The sequence below is a fragment of the Podarcis vaucheri genome, assembly GCF_965113315.1.
Source record: "Podarcis vaucheri genome assembly, chromosome: 9".
NCBI classification, from domain to species: domain Eukaryota; kingdom Metazoa; phylum Chordata; class Lepidosauria; order Squamata; family Lacertidae; genus Podarcis; species Podarcis vaucheri.
Window position 1 is genome coordinate 59,025,645 of NC_138767.1, and position 20,716 is coordinate 59,046,360.

Here is a 20,716-nt window from a genome sequence, read left to right on the forward strand (position 1 = left end):
TATTTCACCAGGGTGCTCTAGTGACAGCGAATTGTGTCTGCGTTGATAGACCTGTTGCAGATGGGTAGGGTATAAATAATAAAATTATTATTATTATTATTATTATTATTATTATTATTATTATTATTATTAATGTTGGTTTGGTGTTGGCAATTTGCGCATGGATCCTGCTGGTTCTAATGCCAAGTTTTTATAGAGAGAGAGATTTTTGCTAGCTTTTGCCTTTCCAGAAGGAGACCCCCTTCCTTCTGTATTGGAGGGAAACTGGAGATGTAAATCTCCCAGGCCTGCCCTGTTTGTGGTCCCCGAGCAGGGATGCAGCTCGCAGAATCCTGGGCGCCTGGGATTGGCTCTCCCGCTTGGGGGCGAGGAGGAGGCAGCGGCCTGGGCATTGGCAGGGCCTTTCCCCTCTGTCTACTGGTGCTGCTGCTGCTGCAGCCGCCGCCGCTTTATTTTTAGCCGGCGGCTCAGCTCCGCTCAGCTGCTGTTGCAAGAGAGGAGGCTGGTGGGAGGAGACGAGGCAGATCTTCAGCCGGCTGCGAGGAGGAGGAGGAGGAGCAGCGGGAGGAGGAAGCCTGGCGCACCGGCCAAGCGCGCCCCGCATGCACGGAGCGGTGCCCTCTCTTCCCATCGCTGCTGGGGACGCACGGCGGCCGCTGGCTTTCCCCGCGCGGCCCCCGGGAGAGAGCCGAGAGCCGCTGGAGCCCAGGCTCCCTCCGTGCTGCGGCAGCGGGGGCGCAGCTCGCCTTTGCAGATGGCCAGTCCGGGCTTGGGGCTGCTGGAGGCGACGCAGCCTCCGGGGGACTCGCCGGAGCCAGCTTTGGCCGAAGCGCAGCAGTGGATCGAGGTAAACGGAGCGCCAGCAACCTCTCGTCTCCCTCCCCTTCGTGCATAGGGTCCTTTTGCAGTAGTTCTCCCCCCTCCTCACACCCCACACCCACGCCAAAAATTATCCCACTGCAGTGCCTTGGGCCACCGATCCGCGCGAGATTGGCAACCGGTTTGGGGAAGTAGGCGCAATTTTGCGCGCAAAGGTTCTCCATCTCTCTCTCTCTCCATCTCCGGCTCTGGCAGTTTCCCCCTGATGGTGCAGAGTTGCCATCGCCTGCTGAAAAGACAGGACGTCGGTGGGGTTCAGAAAGAACTGCAGTAGCAGCAGCAGCAGGTTCAGTTCGCGGGGCGCATTTTTTAGGCGGCTGGAGGGATGCGTCTCTCTCCTTCCTCCCTGTCCCCGCTCTTCCTCTTCCTCTGGTCGCCCTTCCTTGCAGTCTAATCTCTTAATCGCATTTATTTCCCTCTCTGGGCAGAATGAAACGAAACGAGAGATGGTAAACAAGGGGAGCGCTCGCGTATCCTCCGGAGGAGGAGGTCTTGGGGATTTCAGAGCAAAGAGCTGCTCTCCAGGTCTGGATGCTGAAAATGGGATAATCCAGACAGGTTCAAGTGCAGGAGGGTGCTGTCTTAGCGGCAGCTGAGGGCTGGGAGAAGGTGGGAGAACATCAAATAATCTCCGATAGTTTATACTGTTATAGTACTGTGGTCCAGATCATTGTATAAATAGTGATTTCCCCCTCCTGCTCCTTCCAGGTAGCAGAATAATGCACCTATTTTGCTTTGCACACCTGAGCGGAGAGTCGTATTTTTGACCACTGGGATTTGTCGTTAGTACATCCAATTATGGCCCCATAATGCGTGAACTATTGTTATCATTATCACTGTTATTATTAAAGGCGTGCACAAGCTTTGGGCCTTAACACGCTATTGGGGAAGGTGAATGATGCTTCTACTTTGGAACTATACAGAGTGGTTGGTTTTTTGCGTCCATACAAAGAGGCAGGAATGAGACACTCTGAGAACATCAGTATCAACCAAAAGCGTCTCTTACAGACTGACTTTAGTGTTCCAACTGAGCCTTGGCTGCCTTCTTCCAGCAGAGAAGCAGAGGTCTGTGTAACCTGAATGCTTGCGCACACACTAACTCAAGCCATATATAGCACCTCCACTCTCTGTGCCTGGGAAGATGAGAAATAGTTTGGCTATAAAAAGTGTGGAAAATATTTGAATTGTTTGGTGTAGGCAAGGAAAGTGCATTTTTAGAGAAACCTGCCACTATTTCGAGGGTCACATTGTTGCTCACATGTTAGTTCAATATCAAAAGGGTGCGTTGGCGAGGGGAGCTCACCTCCAAGCTTAGCTCCCCACACACCATTGTCTTGGGTGCTTTTATTCCAGCCTGGCCCACTTCTGGAATTGCCCTAGGAGAAAAGTGAGAGGGCTTGTAAGCATTTGATTTCAGTGTGGATTAGAATCTGCCTATGGGACGCGGGTGGCGCTGTGGGTTAAACCGCTGAGCCTAGGACTTGCCGATCAGAAGGTCGGCGGTTAGAATCCCCGCAACGGGGTGAGCTTCTGTTGCTTGCTCCCTGCTCCTGCCAACCTAGCAGTACGAAAGCACGTCGAAGTGCAAGTAGATAAATAGGTACCGCTACGGCGGGAAGGTAAACGGCGTTTCCATGTGCTGCTCTGGTTCGCCAGAAGCGGCTTGGTCATGCTGGCCACATGACCCGGAAGCTGTACACTGGCTTCCTCAGTCAGTAAAGCGAGATGAGCGCCGCAACCCCAGAGTTGGCCACGACTGGACCTAATGGTCAGGGGTCCCTTTAGCTTTATCTTCTCATTAAATCAGGGTCGTCCGCATGACACCCCCTTCAACCACCTGCAATTTTGCTCATTTCCACTCTCCTAATGTGGATTTCCCCAACCTGGTAATAATTCAACATGCAGTTCAAAATCTGACACCTAATTGTGCCACCTGGAGCAGCATCCACAACGCTCTAGTGTTATTACAGTCACACCTTGGCTCCCAAACACTGCAAACCCAGAAGTGACTGTTCCGGTTTGCGAACGTTCTGTGGAACCCGAATGTCCGTTGGGGCTTTTGCGACTTCTGATTGGCTGCGGGAGCTTCCTGCAACCAATCAGGAGCCACGCTTTGGTTTCTGAACATTTTGGAAGTCGAACGGACTTCCGGAACAGATTCTGTTCGACTTCCAAGGTACGACTGTAATTTGATTTTTATTTATTTTAGAACATATACCACATGATTGGTTGTTGTTGTTTTTAAACCAAACAAACCCTCAAAGCAGTTTAAAAGGTAAAGGTAAAGGTACCCCTGCCTGTACGGACAGACTCTAGGGTTGTGCGCTCATCTCACTCTAGAGGCCAGGAGCCAGCGCTGTCTGCAGACGCTTCCGGGTCACCTGGCCAGCGTGACAAGCTGCATCTGGCGAGCCAGCACAGCACACGGAAACGCCGTTTACCTTCCTGCTGGTAAGCGGTCCCTATTTATCTACTTGCACCCGGAGGTGCTTTCGAACTGCTAGGTTGGCAGGCACTGGGACCGAGCAACGGGAGCGCACCCCGCCGCGGGGATTCAAACCGCCGACCATGCGATTGGCAAGTCCTAGACGCTGAGGTTTTACCCACAGCGCCACCCGTGTCCCTCAAAGCAGTTTACAAAAGAATAAAACAACGAATCATTTCCCCCCCTCACCTACTCCCATTGCTGTGCCCCCTCGTATCCCCTTACCTTCATTTTTTATTTGGCGGCGCTTGTGGCTATTTCTTGGTAGGCTTCTCCAGGCATGAGCACTGCCTAGATTTTTAAAACAGTGTTTAAACATTCAGATTCACAAAACTAAGGAAAACCGTGTAACACAGCAGCCTTTAGCTTATTTGTGTTGATCTGTAAAACGTTTTGTGAATGATTTTGTGGTATAATATCTTGATTTTATTCTGTGAACTGCCCTGAAACCCCCGGGTATAGGGCAGTATATAAATAATAATAATAATAATAATAATAATAATAATAATAATAATAATGTCTCTGGAATTACCAGCTTTGGGGAGCTGGGAATTTGGCCTCTCTCTCTCTTTTTTGTTTTTGCCTTCCGCCTACATGTTTGGACTGTCCCACCTTCATGCAGTTTTTGCACACTACATTGGATGCTGGGAACAATGACAAAAAGTACCTGAATAAATAGGAGCACAATGAAAATAAATCGCTTGCCATTTTCCCTTGCTATCTTTTTTTTTTAAAGGGTCACATGCACGTAAAGTTCTACCTTTGCACATGTCTTGTTTGTGCTCAAATGGAGGAAGAAGAAACAGCGAATTAGAGAGGAGGGTCGGAAGCACACTGTGGATTGACCCATGCCCACAACTATGGAGGGGAAACAGCAGTTTTGCAACCAAAATGCAAGCGTGTATGGATTTCTAAGCTCAAACTGGAATGGGAAAACAGTGGATTTGCAGTGAGATCCCGCACAAATTTGAGCTTCCTGCTTCCCTTTCCTGCATATCTCTTTTGATGCTAAAACCAATAGTTAAAAACATTATGTACATGCCACACCCTGTTCTTATTTTAATGGGACAGATATGTGATCAAAGAAATGTGGCTGTTCTTCTTGCACATAATTTTGCCCTCAGTTCTTCTGATTTATTCCTTCCTGTGCATTGTAGCCATTCAAAATCCCTGGATCCTCAGTGCCGAATAAGAGAGGGATACAGTATTCTTTACCAGAAGGCATGTGGGTTTATTGTGTTGAGTGATTGAAGGGACTTGTCAGCCAGGTCTTCAAGAATGCAGGGGCTTTTAATTTCTTTGTTACAGTGTGACAGCTCCTTTTGTCACCAACTGATAAGAGGGGATGAGACAGGCTTACAGGTGGAGCCTAGGCTCAACTTTTGCCTGGGACTTCATTGAGTTCCATGGGACTTACTCCCAAGTAAGTTTGTACAGTACAGTGTTGCAGTTCGAGTCTTGCTGAAATTGGAACATGTGATCAGGCAAAATGAGCTCTAGATACAGTTTAGTTTAGATCAAATGTGGGCAACTAAAAAAAGCCAAAACAAAAACTTGGCCGAGCCAAATGAAAAATGAATGAAGAGTCACGCGAAACCTTAAAGGCTTAACTAATTTGTTATGGGAAATGTTTCACCCTGAACATACTCACTCCTTCACCAAAGTGACTTATTGGCTGTATTTGCATGTAATGCCATTTTGCATGGTGAGGATGAGACACATTGAGCACTGGGCTTGTCTTATCTCTGTTCCTTTTTCTTTCTCGAGCGCAGCTTCCAGGAGATTGTAAGCTTCTGTTTTTTTCTTTTTAGATTAACCTCAGGTCGCCATGTCCTCTGAACTCAGGTAAACCGTGGTTAACCTTAACCATGGCTTGTTGAAACAAGCCAGCTTAAAACTGCAGGTTAGTCTGGGTTGGGATGTTACATTGAGTTTTGAGGAATCCAAAACAGAAGCAAGAACTTCTGCACTCCTCACAGCCATGCTGGAGATGGGATTGTGTGAGTTTGCCTGGTGGAGAACCACTGGCCCGAAAGCCAAACCTGGTCTCCCAGCCTTCCCATTTGGCCAATGAGGCTGGTCTCCGAAAATGACACCCACTAGTCCCACACATGTCATCATATGTGATGTCAGGTGCGAGGCAGGCAGAGCTTTGGTTTCAGAAAGCAGGACAGATCTTCCTGTACATTGGCTGCTGTGCAGAGACGTGTCTGGTGCAACTAAACCCTACAAAAAAAAAGCAGGTTTGAATTATCCATGCATCAACCAGGCAGTCCCAGGCCTTAAAAGGTTCCCCACCTGGCGCTAAACCGTGGTTTGGTGCTACTCACAAACCAGATGGTTAAGTCACTTGGCAATGATGTCGGGGAGCTGAATTATTCAAAGCCGTATTAAATCTTCTTCTTCTTGTTGTTTAATCATTTAGTCGGGTCCGACTCTTCGTGACCCCATGGACCAGAGCACGCCAGGCACTCCTGTCTTCCACTGCCTCCCGCAGTTTGGTCAAACTCATGCTGGTAGCTTCGAGAACACTATCCAACCATCTCGTCCTCTGTCGTCCCCTTCTCCTTGTGCCCTCCATCTTTCCCAACATCAGGGTCTTTTCCAGGGAGTCTTCTCTTCTCATGAGGTGGCCAAAGTATTGGAGCCTCAGCATCACGATCTGTCCTTCCAGTGAGCATTCAGGCCTGATTTCCTTAAGAATGGAGAGGTTTGATCTTCTTGCAGTCCATGGGACTCTCAAGAGTCTCCTCCAGCACCATAATTCAAAAGCATCAATTCTTCGGCGATCAGCCATCTTTATGGTCCAGCTCTCACTTCCATACATCACTACTGGGAAAACCATGGCTTTAACTATACGGACCTTAAATCTTAGTGCTCGTAATTGTTTAGCGCTTTATTAGATGGCTATTTACATTATTGTAAATGCTTATCTTTTTTTTTTTTTAGCTCTTTTGAGGAGTGAGAATTGCAAAATATGTGAAAAATATTTGGGCTTCTTGCTATTCATTTCTTTGCTTTATTTCATGTAGCCCAGGGGGTCTACAGACCCTTCACTTTTTAAGAAAGCGGCATGGGTTTAGACAAGATTCTAAAGTGTCAAGTGTTCCTTGAGGGTTGCATGCCTCCATCCACCCCCAAGATGAAACATAATAGTTAGCTGTAAAGTCCTAGTCTTAAAATAGCTATTAATCTAGTAACCACTGCACATGAGCTATCTTTCTATCAGAGTATTTATAGAGTCGTTTGCTACATCTCCAGCAAAAGTGGTCTAATAAACAGTGTGTGAGGTCCTGTAATAAAGTCTACATTCTCGTTTGGGTATAGACTTGCTTGTTAAGCTTCAACAAGTCGGTTTCTATAAGGGCCTCTCTAAACAATTGGTGTAATAAATCTGGTTTCTCATATCTGTTCAAGAAACCTACCTCTCCTATCTCCCTGTTTGTTTCTGACATGTTTTATTTTCATGACACTTCAAACTGCAGGATTTTGTGTCACATACTGACAGGGCACCTGCCAAATACTTTGTGCATCATAAAGGATACAATTCCTCAAGCCCTTACACCACATTACAGTCATACCTCGAGTTGAATGCGCTTCGGGTTGAGCACGTTCGAGTTGCGCTCCGCAGCAACCTGGAAGTAATGGAGCGCGTTACTTCCGGGTTCCGCCGCTTGCGCATGCGCAGACGCTCAAAATGACGTCACACGCATGCGCAGAAGCAGCGAAACGTGATCCGCGCACGCGCAGATGTGCCGTCGCATCTTGCGTTCCATTGGGATGCAAACAGGGCTCCGGAACGAATCCCGTTCGCATCCCGAGGTACCACTGTACTACTACTACTGCTACAGTACTTGTTAATCTAGTCCTCTAAGCAACATAAAGCACGTAGTTACAAAAAAGGTCAATGAAATGAATAGTAACACATCAAATTGGATAGAATACATAGGCACACACATGCAAACACACAAAAAGAGCTAAAATAACCATCCCAGTAAAAACAGAGTGCTCAAATATTGTCAAAGTTGAGACTAAAATTATGTTCATGAGCTCTTTGCCTGGTGCCCAAAAGATGATGTTGTAGTTGCCCGGTGGGCTTCTCAGGGGAGAGAGTTGCATGAGCTTTATTTTATTAAAAGTTATTATTATTTTAAAAGTGCATATCTAGCCAGATTTTTTTATTAAATGGCTAGATAGATGGGAGCAAAGCAAGTTTCCCCTTTAAGTTCCGCGTAGATGGGAAAAAATGGTGTAATTGAAGGGTGACTTGACTTGGTACAAAAGCATTTAATTGTGCTTGGGGCACTCTTTAATTGATCGCATTGAAATACCTGCTCCTTAGTTGTAAAATATTGTTGATTCACCCCCCCTCCCTTCCTTTCTCCACTATTTACAGTATAGGCATTCCCACAAGTTGTTGAATCCACTTGGCTGCTGTCTTTGACTTGTGTGTGTGTGTGCGCGCGCACACACACACACACACACACTTCTAATTGCTGTCAAGCCTTGGTGGAAGGGAACCAATAGCAGGCTTTTTAACTGAAAGATGGGGTAGAGATCTAAAAATAAATGAATGAATGAATGAAAATGCACCTGCTGTTCATTGCAATTGATCGATGAGATTGGAATTCAGATATAGCATTATTGAAGATCTGAGAAAATGCCAGTGTCTGGACTTTCGGGTGAATGTTAACTTGAGAGCACTGGAGACATGAGCAAATTGCAAAGTTTTTTTGGCTGAAAGAGATAAAATTGGGGGGGGGGGGCTTGGGAGAGCAGAGTAGGGGAGGCACTGGAGTAATTTGATGCGAATAAAATGGACTGACTGGAATGGTATTTATTTATTCTAAAGCATTTTTAGAGGTTTCCCAAGTATCGGGGTGGGGGGTGGGGGGACCTGGCAGGAACAGGGTGGGGAGGAGCATGAACTGGATTATAATCTTGTTTCAATTGGTTTAAAGTTCTTTTTTTGTTTTAAACCTTGAGATGAAATATTCACACTTGGCATTCAAGATTGTGTGGTGTAAGAATGGCAAAAGACAGAGAAGAAGGTGTGACTTCTACATTTTGTCCTGACCTTGCTGAAAAGCAGTTTGAGAATTTGGGCAATTTCCATTAGATATTGATAATTTAGGATTTATGTATCAACTTCATCAAAGTTATACTATTTTGAGCCACATGAACACGTCATGTGCAAGTGTTTTTAATTCATTTTCATTGTGGAAAATTAATATCGAAAAGTCTTCTCTTTTTGTAGGTCTCTCTTACTTGATTCTGTTAGTCACAGGTGGTTATTGCTCAGCGGCTGCCAACCAATAATTAACACTGTCAGAATTTGGATTTGTTACGGGCTCTGACAGGTCAACAACGTTGTTGGCTTTTCCACTGCAGAAGTGTGACATGGAACCGTTGACACAACCGTTCATAGACCTATTTATTGATCAGGTTTTTTAAAGCCAACTTCAGTTCAGTGCAAAGATCACCAGAGCAGTTTACAGTAAGAACAACCGATTGCAACAATTCAATTAAACTATAAAACCACAAGCGATTTGGCACAATAAAAGCAGCAGGAAAAATCAGACAAAAAGTTGCACAAAAGGGTGACAAAAAAAAATCATGAACACAATTTCACAGGACGCCATTTCAAAGGCAGCCCTTTCGTTACTCCTGAGATCCATGGATAAAAGGTGGTATACAAAATTTAATGGATGATGTCACCTCTGATGACAGCAATACCTGGAGAAGCACCTCTGTAACTGATTGCAGTGCATGGGGGTCAGATTGATGTAAAAGCAGGCATTCATTTCAGGTATGCTGGACCCGTCATGCAGGGCTTTGAAGGGAGAAATGAACTTGCATTTAAATGTGAGCTATGGGCTGGAGAACTGGGGTCACAGTTCAATCTGCAGATTTCCTCCTCCAAAGGCTATATCAATTCATATGCCAAATGTTGGGCTTTAAAAATCTATGCTGACCTGATTTACTGGACAGATACACATTCCTTCTACTCTTGTGTGAATTGGCCACTATCGCCGATAGGATAGTTCTTTGCAGTGGCCAGTTTGCACGATCCATTTGCCATATTTGTTTGGTTCAGGACAAGTCTTGGGTCTTGCATTTTTTAAAATTTGTTTTTTTGTTTTGCTATCTACCTTGGACTATAAAGCAATGGGGTGTGTATGTGTGTGCATACGCACATACAGTGGTACCTCGGGTTACATACGCTTCAGGTTACATACACTTCAGGTTACATACGCTTCAGGTTACAGACTCTGCTAACCCAGAAATAGTACCTCGAGTTAAGAACTTTGTTTCAGGATGAGAACAGAAATCGTGCTCTGGCAGCGCGGCAGCAGCAGGAGGCCTCATTAGCTAAAGTGGTGCTTCAGGTTAAGAACAGTTTCAGGTTAAGAATGGACCTCCGGAACGAATTAAGTACTTAACCCGAGGTACCACTGTACTAGGTCCAGCTTTCTGTAGATCCTGCTTTTGTGGCTTTCTTCTGATGGGGGATGTTTAATTTGGGCGGGACCTAGAAAAATGTGAGTGTGTGGACTGATCATATTCTAGGTTGGAGCAGAGGTGTGAGTCTAAGGCTCTCTTTTGATCCTCACAAGATCTAAAACATTGACACAGGAACCATGTATGGCATCATCGGGTTGGTTATTGCTGCTAAAGATCTTTCTAACGAACATGCTCTCATGTACATCCCTCATTTCAACAAAATGAAACAAGGTCTGTTTCTTGAATGCATGGTCTACACCAGGCATGGGCAAACTCCGGTCCTCTAGATGTTTGAGGCTACAATTCCCATCATCCCTAGCTAACAGGACCAGTGGTCAGGGATGATGGGAATTGTAGTCCCAGACACCTGGGGGGCCAGAGTTTGCCCATGCCTGGTCTACACCAACCTTCCCCAACCGCTGCCTTCCAGATCTTGTGGACTCCCAACTTGAACCGTGTTGGCTGGGGCTGATGGAAGTTGTAGTCCAAATATCTGGAAGTCATCAGGAAGGCTGATGCAGGTCATGCGTGGAGGAAACAGACTTTCCATCTCATGTTGTTAAAATGTAAGATTTACATAGTCTGCATAATCAAGTGGGATTTATCCAATCTATCTTTCAACTGTGTGCACTCGACTCACAATATTGTGAAGCACCCAGCCTTCCAGTACGCTGCTGCTTGTTTGTGCCAGCTATAAGACAGATGTGGTTCGGTCTAGACAAGTGCCGTTTGTAAGGCCATCTTAACCGTGGGCAGCGTTTGGAATTGGTGGTGGCTGAAACAGGATGGTGGCTGATGTCTCCACCATCTGGAGGTCCATGCCTGGTGATCCTCGGATCCTGCCTTTTTTCACACACTAACAACATCTCAGGACGAATTTCAGGAACCAAAAAGTCATCTTGAAAAATACAATTTTCAAGTTGTCTGGCTCACAAATGGCAAACAGGCATTCCGTGTGGCAACTGTAATCCTGGTTTAAGGAGCCATTTGGTGCCCAGTTTATATCTCTTTGAGTTCCTAACACTGACTATCGGGTGTGAGGGGTTTGCTTTTTGAATGGCTGTTTCTTTTCAGCATACATTCAACATGGTCTCTTTGTGTGGTGAATCAGGAAACTGTAACAAAAGCCAACTCCTCTAACACAATGTTAAGGCATTATTTTCATTTGCTGATTACGGCTGCATTAGGAAACACTTAATTCAGGCCACAATAACCCATTTAGACTTTGCGCAAGTGTTAGGCAGCAGCAACGGAAAACCAGTTTGTTGCCATTTGTTGCTTTAGCAACATACATGTTTTGCTGCTGATATATAAATTAGAAAGGACCTTTCCTTGTAACAAGTAGACTTTAAAATAACAGCGCCGGCAGGGTGAGGCATTTCTTTTAATGCAGCCTGCATTATTGAAAGGACAGTATGTATCTCCTTTCAATTAATGCATCTCCATTTCACAGAAGGAATATATTGGCCGTGTAAAAGTATAGTGGGGGTTTTTTAAAAAACAAAATCACCAATCTCGTTTCATGTATTTGGGACATGATTCTGCAACAGGGGGATTTCCTGTCCAAGCAAATCCCAGCTTCAAAAGAAGGATTAATTTCGTCCTGCACACTTGCTCTGATCCAGTTAATTTTTAGCCCTCTAGGTGCTGAAATGTCCATTTAAGCTCCCTCTCTGCCTTGCAGGTTTGATGTAAAGAATTGCTTAAGGTGAAGCGTGGCTGCCCCTTCTCCCCTGAATCAGGGGCTGTTATAGAAACCCTCGGGATGAGGGTGGCACTGTGGGTTAAACCACAGAGCCTATGACTTTCTGATCAGAAGGTCAGCAGTTCGAATCCCCGCAACGGAGTGAGCTCCTGTTGCTCGGTCCCTGCTCCTGCCAACCTTGCAGTTCGAAAGCATGTCAAAGTGCAAGTAGATAAATAGGTACCACTCTGGCGGGAAGGTAAACGCCGTTTCTGTGCGCTGCTCTGGTTCGCCAGAAGCGGCTTAGTAATGCTGGCCACATGACTGTCGGCCAATAAAGCGAGATGAGCGCCGCAACCCCAGAGTCGGTCACGACTGGACCTAATGGTCAGGGTACCCTTTACCTTTACCTTTATAGAAACCCTATCCACAGACGTTGCTCCTAAGCCACAAGGAAAACAGAACTGGGCTGGCCCCCACCGGTCTTAAAAGTGACAAGGGTCATGAGGAAGAGGCACTTCCAAAGGCAAGCTGCTCTCTGTAGCATCCTGTAACTTTGAAATGTTAATTTTGGCAGAATGAAGGTTTTTTTAAAATAAAAAATAGACTATCATGACTTGAAACAACATCTGCAAAAACAGTTATTTGGGTCACAGATTTATAGGAAGATAATACAGCAATAAAATCGCACTTGGTGCCTGATAAATTCCCTGACGCTATTGTTATAGCACACAAATGGCACTTCCCTTGTTGCCTTATTATCACGCCGTATCCTTGTTGTCAGAACGTCTGTTATGATTTTGTCAGCCCGACAGAAAGCTTTCCCATCGGCGTGCATTCCTTAGAAACTTTGCCAGGTCACAAGAATATATCCTTAATACTATAGCTTCAAGCGAACAAAAGCGAGCAAGTCCTATTTTCCTTTTTTACCTCTACATTCCCTATTTAAGATTGCTTTCCCTAGAGACAGATATTGACCAAAAAAGCAATCACCTGAAGAAGGAAGAATCAGGCATGTGCTTTCGTAGAAGTAACTCCCAAGTTGCAAGGTTGAGATGTGCAAATTTTCGTACATAGACAGTGCTTCCATATTCAGGCGATGAAGGCAAACAAACCCCATGTTGATAATAGCTGGTAATTTAATGTGTGTTTCATTTGTATGGGTTTCCCCTTAAAAGGGACACTTTTAGTTTGAAGTGGCCCTTCCTAGAAGATCATTGTAGAAGTAGCTCCTTTTTGTATATCTGCAAACCGAATAAAAGAAGCAAGAGAGATAATATTGCTCAAACATTATAAGTAGCTGGAAATTTTGTATTCTCCACTGTAACACAGAAATTAAAGTATTGGCCTCCCACATAGAACAGGATAGGAAAGTATGTATGTAAATACATTAATATGTACTGAGTCTTTTTCACAACAGTTGTTAAATGCACCTGTTTTTGGAGGGGGGGCATTGATTTTGTAAAGGTGGCGGGGCAAGGATTTCAGAGAAATGAATGTGAGAATTCAAATGCAGACCTATCCTTATCCTGTGGTCAAATCTACTTTTCACTAAGTTCATCAAATTCTTTTGCTAATAATCTAGGTGACCTCAATGGTGATAAAGAGTTGATAGATGTGGTAGTCTGATGTATTCTGCTTGGTTTATAGTTGTACAGTGGTACCTCGGTTTTCGAACGTAATCCGTTCTGGAAGACCGTTTGAGTTATGAAACGTTCGAAAACCGAAAACTCAATACGTGGCATGTTCAACTTCCGAGGCGTGTTCGAAAACCAAAGCATTTGCTTCCGGGTTTAGGTGTTCAAAAACCTAAATGTTCGTCAACGGAGACATTCGAAAACTGAGGTACCACTGTATATGGATATGAACTAAGCCCTGCTCAGAGTTGAACAACTGAAATCAATATACTTAAGTTAATTGACTTCAGTGGGTCTACTCCGAAAATGACCGACAGTGGATATCATCCTGTATATCGAAATGGCATAACCGCACTAGGTGCTTTTGGGCTTCAAATCAAAGGACTGTTTTTAACCCATGAAGCTATATATGGCTTTATATCTTGTAGAACACCTCTCCTGGATTATAAGGTACTCCTCTGAGGTGCTTCTTCAGATACTTCCTTTGAGAGTGGCTTGGACAGTGGCAACAGGAGAGGTTCTTTTTGGTTGTGGCCCCCCCTTCTGAATGAGGTCTTTTGGGTGAAAGTGCTGGTGTCCTTTTGCTGCTAGGTTTAGACTTCCCTCTTCTCCTGAGCATTTGATGGGATATGATTCAGCTCTGTCAGGGCTTTATGTCGCTGCCTCTCTGGGCTGTTTGTTCGTTTTTCTGTGGAGCTTGTGTTTATGCATTGATTTATTGTTAAATTCTGATGGCAGTTGCTTCTAGCTGTTGTAAGTTGCCTAGAGACTGTGTCCTGTGTTAGGCGACCGCCAAACGAAATTATCGAAGGCAAATGGTGACGTAAGCATGTCATTAAGGGCAATTCATTACATGGTTGCCTAAGTCCCCTGGTGTCAACGAACATTAAACAGGTGTTGGCAAAAATATTTGGCCTTGAGTCCACACCATCATTCGCTGGTCTCTGTGGAAAAACTTCTGTTGACTTCATGGAGTCATGAGCCACAATCCAGCATAGAGTTAAGCACTCTTAAGCCCAACTGACTACAATGGGACTCAAATGTACATAACTCTCACTGGATTGTGGCCATGTCCTTTGTATTTGGCAGGGGAGCAGGGGTCATGACCTAGACAGTAGTCACAAGTCAAGGCATTGACCATTGGAATATTCTATTTTAAAACTGGCATAATCACCAATAAGTAAACTTCATATGAGTAAAGCTGAAATTTTACCCTTCCTGTCCCACTGTAGGAATCGGACAAAGTTGTTGCAATTCTGTTTTGGGCAGTTCTGAGATCTTTCATCTTGTAAAGGGGTGGATAGAAACAATTATTTTAAAAAATAAAATTAAAAGTAGAATTTTAAAGTTTCTCTTTTTAAAATACAGTGGTACCTCGGGTTACATACGCTTCAGGTTACATATGCTTCAGGTTACAGACTCCGCTAACCCAGAAATAATGCTTCAGGTTAAGAACTTTGCTTCAGGATGAGAACAGAAATCGTGTAGTGGTGGCGCAGCAGCAGTGGGAGGCCCCATTAGCTAAAGTGGTGCTTCAGGTTAAGAACAGTTTCAGGTTAAGTACGGACCTCCGGAACGAATTAAGTACTTAACCCGAGGCAGTACTGTAACTCTGTTTAAAACGGAACCTAAACTTAATGCAAGCATGTAAGTTCTCAAAACAGAATTTATTTTGAACTCACAGAAGGCTATTTTTCTTTGTAAGTAAAGAACGATGGTAGAACAGTATCCCTGATCATCATATGGCACGATAGTTCATGTCCTTAGCTTATAGCTTGGTTCTGAATGAGCTACTTCATGCGTTACATACTGTAAGTAACAGGTGCAGGCTCCAGGTTCAGCAGTTTGCAAGCTGTTGTATTTGAGGCAGGTGCAGATGTTGGTTTTTCACTGGGTACACAATAACTAAAGATGGTGCTGTGAGCTTACTTGGAGGAGAGTTGGAGCACCCATATTGCATCCGTGCTTTTAACAAGGCGCTTGAGATTTTCAATTTGTGTTTGATTTTACTTCTTTATCAGTGGTGGTTCTAAGTTGGGTTTCTAAGTTGTACATTGTGTTTTAGAATTAAATAAATATGCCCGTACAGGGTTTTACTTTCCCTAAGCGCTTGTGATAAAGAAATCTTTCTTCTTCTTTTTTGTATATAATTTTTTATTAGTTTTTTAACATATCATTTTCAACAGTAATTAAACATTACTCAAATTTTTGACTTCCATCAATCCTATCTGAAAATTTTGCAATCTAATCTCTCAGTATGCATTTCTTATCTTCCCTATTACATTTCAAACTCATAATCAATATCTCTATCTTTTCCTACTTTGTAACCCTTCGTATATTTTTCCTTACAAAACTTCTTGTAGTCCTACTAGCGTAATTTGTTGGTTTCAGTTGCTCTTCAAATAATTCATATACTTCTTCCAATCTTCTGTAAATCTCTGGTCTCGCAGGTTTCAAATCCTTCCTGTCATTTTGTCCAATTCTGCATAGTCCATTAATTTCGTCTGCCATTCGTCTTTCGTCGGAATTTCTTCTTGTTTCCATTTCTGGGCTAACAACACTCTTGCCCCTGAAAGATAAAGAAATCTTTCAGTGCAGTCACAACTTTAGTTTGTGCATCTTCTCTTCGAGAATGCCAAAGGCGCAAAGCTGCATTAATGGTTGTAGACAAGGACAGGTGCGTAGAAAATGCCATCCGTGTCATTCTGCCTATAATAACCATCCGGCAGAGATCAACCACACCTCCAAAGGAAAATAATCCTTGCCTTCTTAATATAGTCACTTTCCAGGCTGCTTTTCTATTCTAGATGCTGTGTTTTTCCCGGGTGAATTGTGCAACATCCATTTTATCGGTTCAGTTGTGCAGTTGCTCCAATTAAGCACTCCTTCCAGCTGTAGCTTATGGAAGGTGATGAGTCTGGCCAAAACAAGCTCAAGTTCTGTGTGTCCTTGCGGTGGTGACACTGGTTCTGTCAGCATCATGGGCACCAACTCGTGGCCTTCTCGGTAGCGGCGCCCTCCCTGTGGAACACCTTCCCTTCAGATGTCAAGGAGATAAAGAACTACACAACTTTTAAAAGACATCTGAAGGCAGCCCTGTATTGGGAAGTTTTAAATGCTTGATGTTTTACTAATTTTTTATATACAGTGGATGCTCGGGTTGCGAACGTGATCTGTGTGGGATGCATGTTCGCAACCCACAGTGTTCGCAACGAGCAGCGGCACATCTGTGCATGCACGGTTGCGATATGGCGTTTCTGTGCATGCGCAAAGCGCGATTTAGAGCTTCTGCGCATGCGCGACCCCCAAAACCCAGAAGTAACCTGTTCTGGTACTTCCGGGTTTCGGCGGGTCCGTAACCCAAAAAAACGAAACCTGAAGTGCCTGTAACCCGAGGTATGACTGTATGCTGTAAGCATATGGGAAACCCAGCCAAATAGGCAGGGTGTAAATAATAAAATTCTTCTTCTCCTCCTCCTCCTCCTTTACCTCTGCTTGTCAAGTCTCTCTCATGTCTACTTGCAGCACGTTGAATGTACCACCATCCCCCCCCATTTCTTTTTTCATCTTCTTTCCTTATGGGGGAAGGCTCTTGATTCTCCCCTTCCCCCAAAATTTGGGTGAAATAAATCAATATTTCTTTATTAATACATTTCTATATCGGGCTTCACACAAAAAATGATCACAGGGTGGTTTACAAAAAAATAAAAAGAAAGATATAATGCACAATAGAATTGAACCAATTTCCATAGATTACATAAGTAGCATAATTAAAAACACCATTAAGATAGCTTAACCCATCAGCCGCTAAACAGCCAGTAGAAAATGTCTGAAAGAATTTGAATTTGGAGTGAGATGCACCTCAGTCAGAAGATAGTGAGTGATAGTATTATCAAAAGGGCTGAAAGAAAACTTGGGCAGCCAATTATTTCTAGCATTCTAAACTAATATATGAATCGTTTTCAATTTAGATCATACCCATTTAACCTCTGTTGTTTTTACACATTTTATTAAAGGTAAAGGTAAAGGACCCCTGACAGCTAAGTCCAGTCGTGGACGTCTCTGGGGTTGCGGCGCTCATCTCGCTTTACTGGCTTAGGTAGCCAGGGTACAGCTTCCGGGTCATGTGGCCAGCATGACTAAGCCGCTTCTGGTGAACCAGAGCAGCACATGGAAACGCCATTTACCTTCCCGCTGCAGCTGTACCTATTTATCTACTTGCACTTTGACGTGCTTTCGAACTGCTAGGTTGGCAGGAGCAGGGACAGAGCAATGGGAGCTCACCCCATTGCGGGGATTTGAACCGCCGACCTTCCGATCAGCAAGCCCTAGGCTCAGTGGTTTAGATCACAGCGCCACCCACATCATTTTATTAGGTTATAATAAACTTGATTGACATATATATATATATATATATATATATATATATATGCAGGTTTTGGTGTCTTCGGGTGTCTTCCCGTGTAAGAGTCGTATATATATATATATATATATATATATATGAGTATCCCAGGACTATTGCAATTTTTTTCTGAGATGTTGAAAGGTCTGCCATTTAACCTGTGATGATGCTCACATCTTGGTTGCAAATATAAATTGGTTAAATTAATCTTTGGCTCCACATGATTGTCAGGGGCTGAGAAATCTGAGGCTAATGAAATATAAAAGATTGAATGGTGTATCTGGTAAATATAAACGTATAATCTATTTGTAATCTTCCTCGAAAATGACCTGATGATGAGAAACAGAGACTCTATATATAAGTAAGCAGTGAGCTTGCTTGGCTTCCATCCACTTGGGACTAACATGTTCCATTGATTCAGGACGTTGGCTGCAGTTCTGTGCATATTTGACTTAGGAGTGAGATCTGTTGAATTCATTGGGACTTACTTCTGAATATGCGTAGGAATGGACTGTGTGTAACATAACTTGGGCTGGATTTGATGCATATAAGTTTCGTTCGACATCAAGAACGAGCACACAATTATATTATTTTAAATATCATCTTCCCCAGACGGGCATAGAATGTGATCACAAAGAAGCATCACCATTGCATGCTAAATACTACCACCGATAGTGATCCCTGTGATCTTTCCTAAGCAGTCCGTACAAAATTATGTTTAGCACTAGTTCCAGTTAAGTTCAGTCAATGGTTATGTTTTAGAAAGAGTTCCTCTGAATAAAAATGAACCCAGTACAAGTTCCGCTCACAAGTTAAGAAATCACAAGCGTTGGCATCAATTAAGTAAATGGTGAATTTGAAAATAGCTCGCAAATAAAAAAAATATTACAAATACTGGTAGGAAGAAAGGCTTTGCTTCCTCAGGAAGCTTGCATTTCCTTACAATAACACATCTGTTTTATGGTGCTCTGTCATACTGCTTGTGATAAAATCAAGGTAATTTATGCGAAAGCGTTATATATTCAAATCTTTCCTAAAAAAAGGCTACTAGGCAGTCAGCCCTTAGCCCAGAAGGAGGGCCCTTAGTTGAGAGATTGAGACTCTCCAAAATGCTCATACATGGTAGGTTTTTGCAGTGATGAATATCTTGTGGTGTGATAACAGTAATATTTAATTTGAAAGAAGAAGGTATGACTAAGAAGTGCTCTAGATTCCAAAGAAAAAGTTGCTTCCTATCTGTGGGGGGAAATACTCATTCATGGTCATGTTTTCCATTTTACTATCCTGTTTTAAAAATAACACCTCCCTGCTTGATAGCTTTTACTAGCCTGCACACGCTAGAAGGCATTAGTGGAAGTATCAATTCTTTCTTCTTAAAAATCACATAGAATTAAATCATTGACCTATAAATGAGAGCAGTTCTTTATTTCACTCTCGTTGGATTTCAAATTGTGATTTTAAAAGAAATTATAGCAATGCTTAGTAGTGCGTGAGCTAGCAGTCAGAATGTGCAGGAGAGCTAAGACGAAGAAGGGAAATGAGAAACAACTGGATGATTTAAAAATAATAATTTTACAATAATATAAAACAGAAATTTGAATACTGAAGCATTCCTTACTTGTACAAGTTGGCATACAGTCTTGCTAAAGTTTCATCATACCAAGATCTTTATAAAAAAAATTCCTTCCAGTAGCACCTTAAAGACCAACTAAGTTAGTTCTTGGTATGAGCTTTCGTGTGCATGCACACTTCTTCAGATACCAAAGGTACACGAAAGCTCATACCAAGAACTAACTTAGTTGGTCTTTAAGGTGCTACTGGAAGGAATTTTTTTATTTTGACTATGGCAGACCAACACGGCTACCTATCTGTAACAAGATCTTTATAGTTCACCCCGCAAAAGTGTATTTTTGACCCACTCACTGTTTTTTTGTTTCTTTGTTGATGGGCTCTTTCTTCACTGTGAGCTGTAGTCATGAACATGCCATAGTTTGGCTGACTGTGTTGTACAAATTAGGCCATTAACGCGTACCCTTCATTGATCAAATTGAAACTGCCCATGCTGACACTCCTTCTGACAGTTTATTCAGAATTTCTCTTCTTTATTGTAGCCGTGCAACCTCTGATCTTCTAGAAACTTATTCTTGAACCACATCTGAGTTAAAGAAAAAGGTGTTTTGGTTCAGAAGCTGTGGCTTTCATATATCTTATCTCCTTTTTAAAAAGGATGTGCGATTTCACCACAATAAACAAGTCCTGTTGATGTGAAGTTGTGTGTGCTGCGAGAATAGTCTTCATTTTTTCAACATAAAACAAATTATTGCTACAACGTTGTGGGTTGTATGGTGCTTGGCTTCTTCTCTTAATTTTCCTGGCTTTATTTATACATTTTTTAAATAATCAGAAACAAAATGTAAACCATGTGATCTGGAAATAGAATAAAAGGTCTGTTTTAATCACACATGCTAATTAATTTTTTTGCCAATATGTTGATTCATGGAAAAAGCTACGAGCAAACATTGTGGAAACAAATTCTTTTCCGAAAAAAGCCTTATATCAAGAAGTCAACAGGATTGTATTGGGATTAATCGGAGTAACAGCAAAGTTTTGAAACTCCTCTCTCAAATTTTAGAAAGGAGGTGGAAATTTCAGGTGCAATATGCGTAATTAGACTTGAAACTTCACAATACGCTGGATTTAACTTATAATTCTGTATCTCTCTATACTGTGTTTGCACTAGTCTGTCGTCAACCTGTTTTCACTGGCTGTTTCCCAGGGTTCTAAGCTAAAGGCACGTCGGGGGAAAGAGAAGAGGACAGGAAGAAAAATGAGGGCGCTCATGTCTGTAATAAATGATTTTTAGAGGAAAGGGACCCCTTGGTAGGGTGAGAGAAGGGTCTCTCTATGTGTGACAGTTTTCCCTCTGAGAGGGGGAAAGTGAGTGGTTTAAAACAATGAGAGCAATTTGAATAAAGCAGGGATGGAGAGACACAAGCTTTTAATTAAAAGAAAAAAGTTTTAACAAGGGGAAAGAGAGATGGCTACAACACAGACTCTAACACCAATTTTGTTGTTGTTGTTTAGTCATTTAGTTGTGTCTGGCTCCTTGTGACCCCATGGACCAG

At 43.2% G+C, this 20,716-nt stretch overlaps 1 protein-coding gene across 11 annotated transcripts in view; it reads left to right on the forward strand.

Annotated features, from left to right (window-relative positions):
• The first annotated feature begins 456 nt into the window (after positions 1 to 456).
• LIMCH1 (LIM and calponin homology domains 1) overlaps positions 457 to 20,716 on the forward strand; it is a 216,150-nt gene continuing 195,890 nt past the window's right edge. For 2 of the 11 annotated variants that reach the window (XM_082237988.1, XM_082237993.1), the window contains exon 1: positions 461 to 847. In XM_082237988.1, the coding sequence (XP_082094114.1) occupies positions 755 to 847 (93 nt within the window). In that variant the 5' untranslated portion in view covers positions 461 to 754. Of the gene's footprint in view, positions 848 to 20,716 lie in introns of all 11 variants that reach the window. The other 9 variants (XM_082237992.1, XM_082237994.1, XM_082237997.1 and 6 more) reach the window with 7 other exon arrangements.